At 45.0% G+C, this 16,053-nt stretch overlaps 1 protein-coding gene across 2 annotated transcripts in view; it reads right to left on the reverse strand.

Annotated features, from left to right (window-relative positions):
- Positions 1–1,190: 1,190 nt before the first annotated feature.
- Positions 1,191–16,053, reverse strand: part of LOC148477384 (uncharacterized) — a 428,950-nt gene continuing 414,087 nt past the window's right edge. For both annotated transcript variants that reach the window (XM_088456828.1, XM_088456827.1), the window contains exons 9-11: positions 6,304–6,336; positions 5,154–5,189; positions 1,191–1,346 (exon numbers count right to left, since the gene is read on the reverse strand). In XM_088456828.1, the coding sequence (XP_088312954.1) occupies positions 1,272–1,346; positions 5,154–5,189; positions 6,304–6,336 (144 nt within the window). In that variant the 3' untranslated portion in view covers positions 1,191–1,271. The remainder of the gene's footprint in view (positions 1,347–5,153; positions 5,190–6,303; positions 6,337–16,053) is intronic.

Here is a 16,053-nt window from a genome sequence, read left to right on the forward strand (position 1 = left end):
GGATCCATTTGGATCACCCGCCACACCCCTGTCTGGCTTCTTCCGCCACATTTTGGGGCTCTTGTGCGCATGCGTGAACTGTAGGTCACGCATACGCACTTGCCTCACTGTCCCGAAAGGAGCAATGAAAATCTTGGGGAGACAGCTGATATTTGGATCAGCTGTCTTCGTGCCGGAGCAATGATGAATTGCTCCAGCGCTCGCCTTGAAAAGGAACAGTAATTATCAGGGTCTGTTGAAATTCCAATAATTAACATGTTGAATGGAACCCTAAGGAAGATTGAGACATCCCCCTATTCTGAAACCTTGTAACACTAAGCTATGCAATGGCTTGTAAAGCTAATATCGTATTACTGACTTTTAAATTAACACCTTAATGACTAGTTTTGCATATTGTACACAAAGCAAACGATAAGTCATTACACTTAATGTACTGTGTTGCAGTTAACTGAAAACCAATACAAGTTGAATTATAAATATGTCGTACATTGCAGAACAATACAGGACTCCTCACCTCACTTAGGTATGGCCATGCTCTGCCACATCCCCAGCTCATGCATGGCGATATCTGGGGTGGGTAATAAAGGCTACCACTGTACAGCTACATCCTGTGAGTCACTCACGCACCCACTGACGCTGTCATCTCATCGGATTGCCGGCCGCATCAGTCATTATTCTGACAAGTTCGGTGCCGGTGACTCACACCCATTTTTTTAAAGTTTATATCTTACTATTAGTAAATAGTAATTTATGAGTCTATATGCAGCACAGAACTACTGTATTCTTGTTGTGTTTTCAGATGAGATGTCTGCCTTCTTATGTATATAATAACATTTTCACCACTGCTCAGTGGTGCACGCAGGGGGGGTTCTGAGTACACAGTAATTATTTCAGCTATTAAATGGGACTCTCCTCTGTAAGGCTAAAGGGGTAAGGGGTCAGTGCTAGTTGCATTACTTCATTTATAGAAGCCCAGGTAACATGTCTGGTCTAGGAGGAAACAAAAATGACACCTCACTCAAAAAATTTTTTTCAGACATGATTTTTTTACTTATATATGTATAAAAATATTTAATGAAAAGAAAAATCTACACAAATATGCTGTGTGGAAAAAAGACGTATTTTTCCATCTGAAACACTTAATATGTATGTCTGAAAGTAACAGAGACGGAAATATAACATCACTCTACTGCATTGATAGTGGTCCCTACAAGCCCAGCAATGAGGGGACATTTCAGGAGATCGGCCAGCTTTTGGGTTACTACATTTCATTAAACAGTGAAACAGAGGATAATGATAAGAATAATGATTAAAATGAGAATAAGACCACCAATGATCCAGAACACCTGTAAAAGATAAAAAGACAGTTATTAGCTTTGTCTATGTAATGCCAGACGTCTACTGTATAACATGAAGGTTACTTTAGTAGTTTGCTTGTCCTGCACTGAGCACACAGTGATTCATTATCTATTTTTGTATTTGTAAATACAGTGTAGGAACAGTGTTATGTACTAAGCTACAATATTGTGTTTTCTCTGTGATAAAGCATCCTGAGGAATTACTGCCCATCAATAATTTGTAAAAGTTGTTTATTAATTTAGCACTATAAGATAACATAATGCTGTACAAGGAATCCATGATAGTCATTGCTGTGTTAGTGTTTATGATTTAAGACCTTTAATGCACAAATACATTGGCCATGTACAGAATTAAGCCCAGGTCTATGCCAACCACTGTGCCATTGTGCTGCGCTTTATTTGGTCCCCTCAACATTCCCTGCTCAATCTTATCCTGGGTCTCAGTGACCATTACATAACAGCAGGGTCATTCCTCTTATGTGATCAGAGGTACTGAGTGACCATTACATAACAGCAGGACCATTCCTCTCATGTGTTCAAGGTTGCTCAGTGACCATTACATAACAGCAGGGTCATTCCTCCCATGTGATCAGAGGCACTGAGTGACCATTACATAACAGCAGGGCCATTCCTCTCACGTGATCAGAGGTGCTCAGTGACCATTACATAACAGCAGGGCCATTCCTCTCACGTGAACAGAGGTGCTCAGTGACCATTACATCACAGCAGCACCATTCCTCTCATGTGTTCAAGGATGCTCAGCGACCATTACATAACAGCAGGGTCATTCCTCCCATGTGATCAGAGGTACTGAGTGACCATTACATAACAGCAGGGACATTCATCTCATGTGATCTGAGGTGCTTAGTGACCATTACATAACAGCAGGGTCATTCCTCTCATGTGATAAGAGGTGCTTAATTACCATTACATAACAGCAGAGCCATTCCTCACATGTAATCAGAGATGCTCAATGACCATTATATAAAAGCAGGGCCATTCCTCTCATGTGCTCAGGGATGCTCAATGACCATTACATAACAGCAGGGCTATTCCTCTCATTTGATCATGGATGCTCAGTGACCATTACATAACAGCAGGGCCATGCCTCTCATGTGATCAGAGGTGATTACTGACCATTACATAACAGCAGGGCCATTACTCTTATGTGCTCAGGGATGCTCAGTGACCATTACATAACAGCAGGGCCATTCCTCTCATTTGATCAGAGGTGCTCAGTGACCGAAACAGCACAATAGGGCCATTGCTCTCATTTGTTCAGGGATGCTCAGTGACCATTACGTAACAGCAGGGCCATTTCTCCCATGTGCTCAGGGATGCTCAGTGACCATTACATAACAGCAGGGCCATTCCTCTCATGTGATTAGAGGCGCTCAGTGACCATTACATCACCACAGGGTCATTCCTCTAATGTGCTCAGGGATGCTCAGTGACCATTACATAACAGCAGGGCTATTCCTCTCATTTGATCATGGATGCTCAGTGACCATTACATAACAGCAGGGCCATTCCTCTCATGTGATTAGAGGTGCTCAGTGACCATTACATAACAGCAGGGCCATTCCTCTCATGTGATCAGAGGTGCTCAGTGACCATTACATCACTGCAATAACATTCCACATTTGATCAGAGGTGCATCTTTTCTAAGATAATAGAGGAGTGGCCATCATTTTGCCACCTTATTATCTTAATCTATTACTGATTTCCCTAAAGTCTCCAATTGCAGTATGTATTGTAGTGTGACACCATTCACCTTTGCTTCCTGCAACAGTAATTTAATTTGGAGAGCAGTAAATGGCAATTTAAAAAGGTGTTTAGGAGGGGGAGGACTTATTCTCTTGTACAGTCTACTCCAAGTTTCAGCTATAAACAGTCAGACTAGGGACACATTTACTACCAGACAGAATAGTAATTTAGAGGCAATATCTCCTAAAATTTCCACTACACCTAATTTTATGTTAATCAAATAGCCACATGAGTAGCTTTAAGCCAGTTATACAAATTAGTGAGGCATATGTGACTTTTTACAGCCACAAGAGTTTAGTCCCTACAAAGATAAACAAGTGACCATATACCAATCAAGGATGTCTATGTTTCTAAATTCCAGAGGTACCTTTATACATTTATTTCCTATATAAATGCCCCCATACTTTAATATATACCCTGCAGCTATGACCCTACAGATACTAGAGGTGAGACATAACATTCCAGAAAGAGGAATCAGATAATGACATACCAGACAGAGGACCCAGATAATGACAAACCAGACAAATGACCTAGATAATGACATACCAGACAGAGGCCCTGGATAATGATATACCAAACAGAGAACCCAGATAATGACATATGAGACAGAGTAACCAGATAATGACATACCAGACAGAGACCCCAGACAATGACATACCAGACAGAGAACCCACATAATGACATACCAGACAAAGGACCCAGATAATGACATATCAAAGAGGACCCAGATAATGACATAACAGACAGAGGACCCTGATAATGACATACCTGACAGAGAACCTGGATAATGACATACCAGAGAGAGGACCCACACAATGACATACCAGAGAGAGGACCCACACAATGACATACCAGACAGAAGACACAGATAATGACATCCCAGACAGAGGACCCAGATAAAGAAATACCAATTAGAGGTGAAATATAATACTATGGATGTGCTTTAATTGAATAACTGCCAATGATGACCATATACTAAAATTTATCTAGAAATGGTAAAGTAGTTCAGCATACCTACAGATGATACCTTGGTTATCATGGGGGTATCAAGCTGTGAAAAAAGTGGCTATGTGGACAAATGGAGATGCTGTCCAATCAACTTCTCTCCATATCTTTATAGAATGTGCTTGATAAATCCTACCTCAATGCTGTTTGTGTCCATTGGGCAAGTTTTCCACTTGCCCACTCATCCAATCTTTACAGGGATTGATACATATCCCCACTTCTAGGTGTCTACAGCTGAAAAAGCACACAGCAAGTTATCGGATGGGCATCCAAAAGCAGCCTCCGATTACTGGCATCCATTGAAGTACCAGAAAAAGCCCTTCCATCGTAATGGTAGCATTGATGGTTGCTGGCCATTGGCTTCCGATTTCAATACCTAAGTATAATATATAGGTGCAGGGTGTGGGTCCCCCTGAACCCATAGACCCATGTGCACTGCACATCCTGCACCAATTATAGATACGCCAGTGCTGTCAGTGCAGAGCTGGATGTACCTCACAATGCATGTGACTCAGCATATTGGTGTAACTACATTCTTTTTATGGGTGGCATTTTTAAGCATAAATTTATTCTAACAAACATATGTGTTATCATACACTATTGCTGCCAAACAGTCCTTCTCAGTCCCATCCAACTCGACAACAATCTGATGTGTCAAAACAGCTTTATGAGACTGGACTGATTCAGTTAATATGCGACACCTGTATATCCCTCGGACTTAGGGGACCTTGTGCACCAGACACTCTGCACCCATTATAGATATGCACCTGTCTTGCCTTACTCCTCCTGCCTCCAATCACAAGCCACAGCAAGTGGCAATGCTTGGAAACCTGGATGCAGACATCAGTTGATTTTGTTGGAATACAAGTTTGCAGAATATTCACGATGGAGTGCCCCAATGTGTCAATATTTTCCTTTGCAATGGATATAAATATCTTCTAAATTCATGATTGCTATTCCCTCTAGTAATATAATTAAATATTGGTTAGAAATTAGTGACGTTTGACACAATGTGTTACTCACCTTAGCATCTGAGATTTTGCTGAGTTTAAATACTGACTGAAAAATTAGAATGTAAAAATGTTATCAATTATAATTTTCAAATAAACTCTTGCAATCACAATTACAGCCTCTTTATTATTTTATGTAATACCCACTAATCACTTTGATAACTTAGTGATATTGCAGAAACAGCAGCCGAGATGTTTAGTCACTATGTAAATTTATTTTGCAATCTGTTTTATTTATCCAGATTCAAAACCTGTTTTTATTTGGTCACATTTTATATTTACAAGTTTTTGACACAGCCATGGGTACCAGATTCGCTACAACTTTTATTTTTTAAATAATTATATGTGATACTTGGGAGAGGATTACATCTGGGACCACACAGTAAATATGGTACTAGATGGACAATATATTGATGAATTATTTATGATTTGGAATAGGGATGATTTTTCTTTTTCTAAATTTGTTCAACATTTAAACAACAACATATGCAATTACTGTAATAGTACATTCACGAGCATTTGTCACCAGTATACAAATGTCCTTCTTTGACACTATACTTGGTATTATGCACAGAGTAATTATAAAACAAACCTTTGTTTAAGGAAGTAGATTCTAATAATCTTTTACATTTCAAAAGCAATCATTACCTTAGTTGGGTAAAAAATACTCCCCAAAGACAACTAAGACATCAAAGGCAAATACATTTCACTTGAGATTCACCTGAGCTTTATTACAAATATATAGAAAGAATATCCAAATAATCTTTTAATTGTACTTATGACAAAGTGTACAACATGGATATACAGTAAGCATTCTTCTTCAATAAAAAAACTAAAATATTTTTGGTAAACAAAAAACACTGATTTGGAGGGCTTTGGGAAGGAAGTTTCATGTGTATTGAAATTCAGTAGTTCTGGTAAAAATAGAATAAAAATTTAGGAAGAATCACACTTACTGTACTATTAGATCCATCTCTCGAGGAAGAGGTTGACCATTGTTATTATTTTTAAAAAGGCAGTACCTGGTATCTGTGACCCATCCCTGTACTGTGTACAATACCCCAATACCCAGTACGTATTATACATCCCTGATACATTAGGTCTACATTTTCATTTGGCTATATGTGCATTTTCATTGGTACAATAAAGTAATTATTATTTACCTTGTTACCAGTTTTCCTACTTCCATTATGTCCCTATTTTAGGGAAAAAAAATAGAAAAACAATCTTAATGCTCATAATGATAAACAAAAAAACATAAAACAAAAAGCCATAGCATCAAAACTACTGACTGGTGAAGTGAATAACATTGATTATTTCATTACAATGGCACCTCTATATAACAAGGCAAATAATCACATATCTTTACATAATTACTTCTTTCTTTGTATCCTTGCCTAATAAATGTTTTCTGACTGAATGGGTCACAGGGGTTGAGAAAGTTGAGTGTTCAGAAGTGACTCTTAGGGGTATATTTATTAAAATATGGATTTTTAGAAGTGGAGATGTTGCCCATAGCAACCAATCATATTCTAGCTATTACCTTCTAGAAGGTGCTAGATAAATGTTAAGTAGAATCTGATTGGTTGCTATGGGCAACATCTCCACTTCTAAAAAAAAACCTAGTAAATATACCCCTTAGACTTTAATGTCAGTAGGTATGTGAAGGTAATTTTAGTAGGCAGAGTCCCATTGCACAGACACAAGAATGGAGTGAAAGAAGAGAAAGAAAAGAATGTGAATTCACCTTAAAGGAAACTATTTGTGCTCATTCTGCCTTTTATAGATCAATGCAAAGTCCATTGTGAGGAAGAAATGGAGAGGTGATGATGGTGGGCAAAGGGGAAAGTTGCAGATGGCAAAGATGCAATATAGGTTAATACAGTGGGTAATTCAAGAAAGTTTGCTTCAAGTGAAAGGACATTTTTGGTACATAACAAGATGAATTAATATGGATAGAAGTTGTTTATGGAGTAAAATTTCTTCAGTGGCAATTGCTGTGCAGGAGCATTTTTCTTGATGGATAGTGCTTGGTGTTCCATCAATGAGGTTTAGGTTGCCAGACATTGTGTGTTATGGCTCAAACTACCATGCCTAGGGCTAAAGTGCGTGTGCAGTAGTATAAAGAGCCAATCAAGTCACGGCAGGACAGGAAACTTATAGAAAGAGGATAAATTGGAGCAATGGTCTATACAATTTAAATGTCACTGTTGGCATGCCATTTCTTGATGCAGGAGGAAGATTGAGGAAAGGTAATGATGAGGAACTGATTATAAATCATCTGGGTACCAAGAACAAAAAAAAATACTATGAGGCAGATATAACCAGGATGTCAAAGCACTAGGGATTTGTTGATTTAGTTTGGAGCCCCTTGGGCTAACTGAATAGGTTGAAGCGCTAATGAAGATTGGTGGCTTAATAATGCAACTTCTCCTGTAGGTCACCATTAGCAGTAGAAGACCGATGCTAAGATAAGGAACACACTCTTAGAGTAGGTGCAAGCCTATGGTAGTATTAGCATTTTATTAGCTATGGAACAAATTGCAATAATAATCTGGAGCTGGGTGCCAGAAGCACAACTGGAACAGGCTGCTGGGGATACTGGGTCTGAGTGCTACGGCACAGTAGAAGCAGGCTGCTGGAGATACTGGGTCTGAGTGCTATGGCACAGTAGAAGCAGGCTGCTGGAGATACTGGGTCTGAGTGCTATAGCACAATAGAAGCAGGCTGCAGGAGATACTGGATCTGAGTGCTATGGCACATTAGAAGCAGACTGCAGGAGATACTGGATCTGACTGCTATGGCACAATAGAAGCAGGCTGCAGGAGATACTGAATCTGAGTGCTATGGCACAATAGGAGCAGGCTTCTGGAGATACTGGGTCTGAGTGCTATAGCACAATAGAAGCAGGCTGCTGGAGATACTGGGTCTGAGTGCTATAGCACAGTAGAAGCAGGCTGATGGGGATACTGGGTCTGAGTGCTATGGCACAATAGAATCAGGCTGCTGGAGATACTGGGTCTGAGGGCTTTGACACAATAGAAGCAGGCTGCTGGAGATACTGGGTCTGAGTGCTATGGCACAATAGAAGCAGGCTGCTGGAGATACTGGGTCTGAGTGCTATGGCACAATAGATGCAGGCTGCTGAAGATACTGGGTCTGAGTGCTATGGCACAATAGAAGCAGGCTGCTGGAGATACTGGGTCTGAGTCATATGGCACAATAGAAGCAGGCTGCTGGGGATACTGGGTCTGAGTGCTATGGAACAGTAGAAGCAGGCTGCTGGAGATACTGGGTCTGAGAGCTATGACACAATAGAAGCAGGCTGCTGGAGATACTGGATCTGAGTGCAAAAGCACAATAGAATCAGGCTGCTGGAGATACTGGGTCTGAGTGCTATAGCACGATAGAAGCAGGCTGCTGGAGATACTGGGACTGAGTATTATTGCACAATAGAAGCAGGCTGCTGGAGATACTGGGTCTGAGTGCTATGGCACAATAGAAGCAGGCTGCTGGGGATACTGGGTCTGAGTGCTATGGAACAGTAGAAGCAGGCTGCTGGAGATACTGGGTCTGAGAGCTATGACACAATAGAAGCAGGCTGCTGGAGATACTGGATCTGAGTGCAAAAGCACAATAGAATCAGGCTGCTGGAGATACTGGGTCTGAGTGCTATAGCACGATAGAAGCAGGCTGCTGGAGATACTGGGACTGAGTATTATTGCACAATAGAAGCAGGCTGCTGGAGATACTGGGTCTGAGTGCGATGGCACAATAGAAGCAGGCTGCTGGAGATACTGGGTCTGAGTGCTATGGCACAATAGAAGCAGGCTGCTGGAGATACTGGATCTGAGTGCTATAGCACGATAGAAGCAGGCTGCTGGAGATACTGGGTCTGAGTGCTATGGCACAATAGAAGCAGGCTGCTGGAGATGTTGGGTCTGAGTGCTATGGCACAACAGAAGCTGGCTGCTGGAGATACTGGGTCTGAGTGCTATAGCACGATAGAAGCAGGCTGCTGGAGATGCTGGGTCTGAGTGCTACGGCACAATAGAAGCAGACTGCTGGAGATACTGGATCTGAGAGCTATGGCACAATAGAAGCAGGCTGCTGGAGATACTGGATCTGAGTGCTATGGCACAATAGAAGCAGGCTGCTGGAGATACTGGATCTGAGTGCTATGGCACAATAGAAGCAGGCTGCTGGAGATGCTGGGTCTGAGTGCTATAGCACAATAGAAAGGCTGCTGGAGATACTGGGTCTGAGTGCTATGGCACAGTAGAAGCAGGCTGCTGGAGATACTGGATCTGAGTGCTATAGCACAATAGAAGCAGACTGCTGGAGATACTGGGTCTGAGTGCTATGGCACAATAGAAGCAGGCTGCTGGAGATACTGGGTCTGAGTGCTATAGCACAATAGAAGCAGACTGCTGGAGATACTGGGTCTGAGTGCTATGGCAAAATAGAAGCAGGCTGCTGGAGATACTGGGTCTGAGTGCTATGGCACAATAGAAGCAGGCTACTGGAGATACTGGGTCTGAGTGCTATGAAACAAAAGAAGCAGGGTGCTGGAGATTCTGTATCTGAGTCCTATGGCACAGTAGAAGCAGGCTGCTGGAGATACTGGATATGAGTGCTATGGCACAGTAGAAGCAGGCTGCTGGAGATACTGGATCTGAGTGCTATAGCACAATAGAAGCAGGCTGCTGGAGATACTGGATCTGAGTGCTATGGCACAATAGAAGCAGGCTGCTGGAGATACTGGATCTGAGTGCTATGGCACAATAGAAGCAGGCTGCTGGAGATACTGGGTCTGAGTGCTATAGCACAATAGAAGCTGGCTGCTGGAGATACTGAGTCTGAGTGCTATGGCACAATAGAAGCAGGCTGCTGGAGATACTGGATCTGAGTGCTATGCCACAGTAGAAGCAGGCTGATGGGGATACTGGGTCTGAGTGCTATGGCACAATAGAAGCAGGCTGCTGGAGATTCTTCGGTCTGAGTGCTATTGCACAATAGAAGCAGGCTGCTGGAGATTCTTCGGTCTGAGTGCTTTGGCACAATAGAAGCAGGCTGCTGGAGATACTGGATCTGAGTGCTATGGCACAGTAGAAGCAGGCTGATGGGGATACTGGGTCTGAGTACTATGGCACAATAGAAGCAGGCTGCTGGAGATTCTTCGGTCTGAGTGCTATGGCACAATAGAAGCAGGCTGCGGGAGATTCTTTGGTCTGAGTGCTATGGCACGATAGAAGCAGGCTGCTGGAGATACTGGGTCTGAGTGCTATGGCACAATAGAAGCAGGCTGCTGGAGATACTGGATCTGAGTGCTATGGCACAATAGCAGGCTGCTGCAGATACTGTGTCTGAGTGCTATGGCACAATAGAAGCAGGCTGCTGGAGATACTGGGTCTGAGTGCTATGGCACAATAGAAGCAGGCTGCTGGAGATACTGGGTCTGAGTGCTATGGCACAATAGAAGCAGGCTGCTGGGGATACTGGGTCTGAGTGCTATAGCACAATAGTAGCAGGCTGCTGGGGATACTGGGTCTGAGTGCTATGGCACAATAGCAGGCTGCTGCAGGTACTGTGTCTGAGTGCTATGGCACAATAGAAGCAGGCTGCTGGAGATGCTGGGTCTGAGTGCTATAGCACAATAGAAGCAGGCTGCTGGAGATACTGTGTCTGAGTGCTATATCACAATAGCAGCAGACAGCTGGGGATACTGGGTCTGAGTACTATAGCACAATAGAAGCAGGCTGCTGTAGATACTGGATCTGAGAGCTATGGCACAATAGAAGCAGGCTGCGGGAGATACTGGGTCTGAGTGTAATGGAACAGTAGAAGCAGACAGCTGGGGATACTGGATCTGAGTGCTATGGAACAGTAGAAACAGACTGCTGGGGATACTGGGTCTGAGTGCTATAGCACAATAGAAGCAGGATGCTGGAGATACTGGATCTGAGTGCTATAGCACAATAGAAGCAAGCTGCTGGAGATACTGGGTCTGAGTGTTATGGAACAGTAGAAGCAGGCTGCTGGAGATACTGGATCTGAGTACTATGGAACAGTAGAAGCAGACTGCTGGGGATACTGGGTCTGAGTGCTATGGCACAATAGAAGCAGGATGCTGGAGATACTGGATCTGAGTGCTATGGCACAATAGAAGCAGGCTGCTGGAAATACTGGGTCTGAGAGCTATTGCACAATAGAAGCTGGCTGCTGGAGATACTGGGTCTGAGACCTATGGCACAATAGAAGCAGGCTGCTGGAGATACTGGGTCTGAGTGCTATAGCACAGTAGAAGCAGGCTGATGGGGATACTGGATCTGAGTGCTACGGCACAATAGAAGCAGGCTGCTGGAGATACTGGGTCCGAGTGCTATGGCACAATAGAAGCAGGCTGCTGGAGATACTGGGTCTGAGTGCTATGGCACAATAGAAGTAGGCTGCTGGAGATACTGGGCCTGAGTGCTATGGCACAATAGAAGCAGGCTGCAGGAGATACTGGATCTGAGTGCTATGGCACAATAGAAGCAGGCTGCTGGAGATACTGGGTCTGAGTGCTATGGCACAATAGAAGCAGGCTGCTGGAGATACTGGGTCTGAGTGCTAAAGAACAATAGAAGCAGGCTGCTGGAAATACTGGGTCTGAGAGCTATTGCACAATAGAAGCTGGCTGCTGGAGATACTGGGTCTGAGACCTATGGCACAATAGAAGCAGGCTGCTGGAGATACTGGGTCTGAGTGCTATAGCACAGTAGAAGCAGGCTGATGGGGATACTGGATCTGAGTGCTACGGCACAATAGAAGCAGGCTGCTGGAGATACTGGGTCTGAGTGCTATGGCACAATAGAAGCAGGCTGCTGGAGATACTGGGTCTGAGTGCTATGGCACAATAGAAGTAGGCTGCTGGAGATACTGGGCCTGAGTGCTATGGCACAATAGAAGCAGGCTGCAGGAGATACTGTATCTGAGTGCTATGGCACAATAGAAGCAGGCTGCTGGAGATACTGGGTCTGAGTGCTATAGCACAATAGAAGCTGGCTGCTGGAGATACTGGGTCTGAGTGCTATGGCACAGTAGAAGCAGGCTGCTGGAGATACTGGGTCTGAGTCCTATGGCACAGTAGAAGCAGGCTGCTGGAGATACTGGGTCTGAGTGCTATGGCACAGTAGAAGCAGGCTGCTGGAGATACTGGGTCTGAGTCCTATGGCACAGTAGAAGCAGGCTGCTGGAGATACTAGGTCTGATTGCTATAGCACAATAGAAGCAGGCTGCTGGAGATACTGGGTCTGAATGCTATGGCACAATAGAAGCAGGCTGCTGGAGATACTGGGTTTGAGAGGTATAGCACAATAGAAGCAGGCTCCTGGAGATACTGGGTCTGAGTGCTATGGCACAATAGAAGCAGGCTGCTGGAGATACTGGATCTGAGTGCTATGGCACAATAGAAGCAGGCTGCTGGAGATACTGGATCTGAGTGCTATAGCACAATAGAAGCAGGCTGCTGGAGATACTGGGTCTGAGTGTTATGGAACAGTAGAAGCAGGCTGCTGGAGATACTGGATCTGAGTACTTTGGAACAGTAGAAGCAGACTGCTGGGGATACTGGGTCTGAGTGCTATGGCACAATAGAAGCAGGATGCTGGAGATACTGGATCTGAGTGCTATGGCACAATAGAAGCAGGCTGCTGGAGATACTGGGTCTGAGTGCTATGGCACAATAGAAGCAGGCTGCTGGAGATACTGGGTCTGAGTGCTAAAACACAATAGAAGCAGGCTGCTGGAGATACTAGGTCTGAGAGCTATTGCACAATAGAAGCTGGCTGCTGGAGATACTGGGTCTGACAGCTATGGCACAATAGAAGCAGGCTGCTGGAGATACTGGGTCTGAGTGCTATAGCACAGTAGAAGAAGGCTGATGGGGATACTGGATCTGAGTGCTACGGCACAATAGAAGCAGGCTGCTGGAGATACTGGGTCTGAGTCCTATGGCACAGTAGAAGCAGGCTGCTGGAGAAACTGGGTCTGAGTGCTATGGAACAATAGAAGTAGGCTGCTGGAGATACTGGGCCTGAGTGCTATGGCACAATAGAAGCAGGCTGCAGGAGATACTGGATCTGAGAGCTATGGCACAATAGAAGCAGGCTGCTGGAGATACTTGGTCTGAGTGCTATAGCACAGTAGAAGCTGGCTGCTGGAGATACTGGGTCTGAGTGCTATGGCACAGTAGAAGCAGGCTGCTGGAGATACTGGGTCTGAGTCCTATGGCACAGTAGAAGCAGGCTGCTGGAGATACTGGGTCTGAGTGCTATGGCACAGTAGAAGCAGGCTGCTGGAGATACTGGGTCTGAGTCCTATGGCACAGTAGAAGTAGGCTGCTGGAGATACTGGGTCTGAGTGCTATAGCACAATAGAAGCAGGCTGCTGGAGATACTGGGTCTGAATGCTATGGCACAATAGAAGCAGGCTGCTGGAGATACTGGGTTTGAGTGCTATAGCACAATAGAATCAGGCTCTTGGAGATACTGGGTCTGAGTGCTATGGCACAATAGAAGCAGGCTGCTGGAGATACTGGATCTGAGTGCTATGGCACAAGAGAAGCAGGCTGCTGGAGATACTGGATCTGAGTGCTATGGCACAATAGAAGCTGGCTGCTGGAGATACTGGGTCTGAGAGATATGGCACAATAGAAGCAGGCTGCTGGAGATACTGGGTCTGAGTGATATGGCACAATAGAAGCAGGCTGCTGGAGTTTCTGGTCTGAGTGCTATTGCACAATAGAAGCAGGCTGCTGGAGATACTGGGTCTGAGTTCTATAGCGCAATAGAAGCAGGCTGCTGGAGATACTGGGTCTGAGTGCTATGGAACAATAGAAGCAGGCTGCTGGAGATACTGGGTCTGAGTCCTATGGCACTGTAGAAGCAGGCTGCTGGAGATACTGGGTCTGAGTGCTATGGTACAATAGAAGCAGGCTGCTGGAGATACTGGGTCTGAGTGCTATGGCACAGTAGAAGCAGGCTGCTGGAGATACTGGGTCTGAGTGCTATGGCACAATAGCAGGCTGTTGCAGATACTGTGTCTGAGTGCTATGGCACAATAGAAGCAGGCTGCTGGAGATACTCGGTCTGGGTGCTATAGCACAATAGAAGCAGGCTGCTGGAGATACTGGGTCTGAGTGCTATGGCACAATAAAAGCAGGCTGCTGGAGATACTGGGTCTGAGTGCTATGGCACAAAAGAAGCAGGCTGCTGGAGATACTGGATCTGAGTGCTATGGCACAATAGAAGCAGGCTGCTGGAGATACTGGATCTGAGTGCTATAGCACAATAGAAGCAGGCTGCTGGAGATACTGGGTCTGAGTGTTATGGAACAGTAGAAGCAGGCTGCTGGAGATACTGGATCTGAGTACTTTGGAACAGTAGAAGCAGACTGCTGGGGATACTGGGTCTGAGTGCTATGGCACAATAGAAGCAGGATGCTGGAGATACTGGATCTGAGTGCTATGGCACAATAGAAGCAGGCTGCTGGAGATACTGGGTCTGAGTGCTATGGCACAATAGAAGCAGGCTGCTGGAGATACTGGGTCTGAGTGCTAAAACACAATAGAAGCAGGCTGCTGGAGATACTAGGTCTGAGAGCTATTGCACAATAGAAGCTGGCTGCTGGAGATACTGGGTCTGACAGCTATGGCACAATAGAAGCAGGCTGCTGGAGATACTGGGTCTGAGTGCTATAGCACAGTAGAAGAAGGCTGATGGGGATACTGGATCTGAGTGCTACGGCACAATAGAAGCAGGCTGCTGGAGATACTGGGTCTGAGTCCTATGGCACAGTAGAAGCAGGCTGCTGGAGAAACTGGGTCTGAGTGCTATGGAACAATAGAAGTAGGCTGCTGGAGATACTGGGCCTGAGTGCTATGGCACAATAGAAGCAGGCTGCAGGAGATACTGGATCTGAGAGCTATGGCACAATAGAAGCAGGCTGCTGGAGATACTTGGTCTGAGTGCTATAGCACAGTAGAAGCTGGCTGCTGGAGATACTGGGTCTGAGTGCTATGGCACAGTAGAAGCAGGCTGCTGGAGATACTGGGTCTGAGTCCTATGGCACAGTAGAAGCAGGCTGCTGGAGATACTGGGTCTGAGTGCTATGGCACAGTAGAAGCAGGCTGCTGGAGATACTGGGTCTGAGTCCTATGGCACAGTAGAAGTAGGCTGCTGGAGATACTGGGTCTGAGTGCTATAGCACAATAGAAGCAGGCTGCTGGAGATACTGGGTCTGAATGCTATGGCACAATAGAAGCAGGCTGCTGGAGATACTGGGTTTGAGTGCTATAGCACAATAGAATCAGGCTCTTGGAGATACTGGGTCTGAGTGCTATGGCACAATAGAAGCAGGCTGCTGGAGATACTGGATCTGAGTGCTATGGCACAATAGAAGCTGGCTGCTGGAGATACTGGGTCTGAGAGATATGGCACAATAGAAGCAGGCTGCTGGAGATACTGGGTCTGAGTGATATGGCACAATAGAAGCAGGCTGCTGGAGTTTCTGGTCTGAGTGCTATTGCACAATAGAAGCAGGCTGCTGGAGATACTGGGTCTGAGTTCTATAGCGCAATAGAAGCAGGCTGCTGGAGATACTGGGTCTGAGTGCTATGGAACAATAGAAGCAGGCTGCTGGAGATACTGGGTCTGAGTCCTATGGCACTGTAGAAGCAGGCTGCTGGAGATACTGGGTCTGAGTGCTATGGTACAATAGAAGCAGGCTGCTGGAGATACTGGGTCTGAGTGCTATGGCACAGTAGAAGCAGGCTGCTGGAGATACTGGGTCTGAGTGCTATGGCACAATAGCAGGCTGCTGCAGATACTGTGTCTGAGTGCTATGGCACAATAGAAGCAGGCTGCTGGAGA

Source organism: Taudactylus pleione, unplaced genomic scaffold, assembly GCF_031769625.1.
Source record: "Taudactylus pleione unplaced genomic scaffold, aTauple2 ptg000720l, whole genome shotgun sequence".
In the NCBI taxonomy this organism is placed as follows: Eukaryota; Metazoa; Chordata; class Amphibia; order Anura; family Myobatrachidae; genus Taudactylus; species Taudactylus pleione.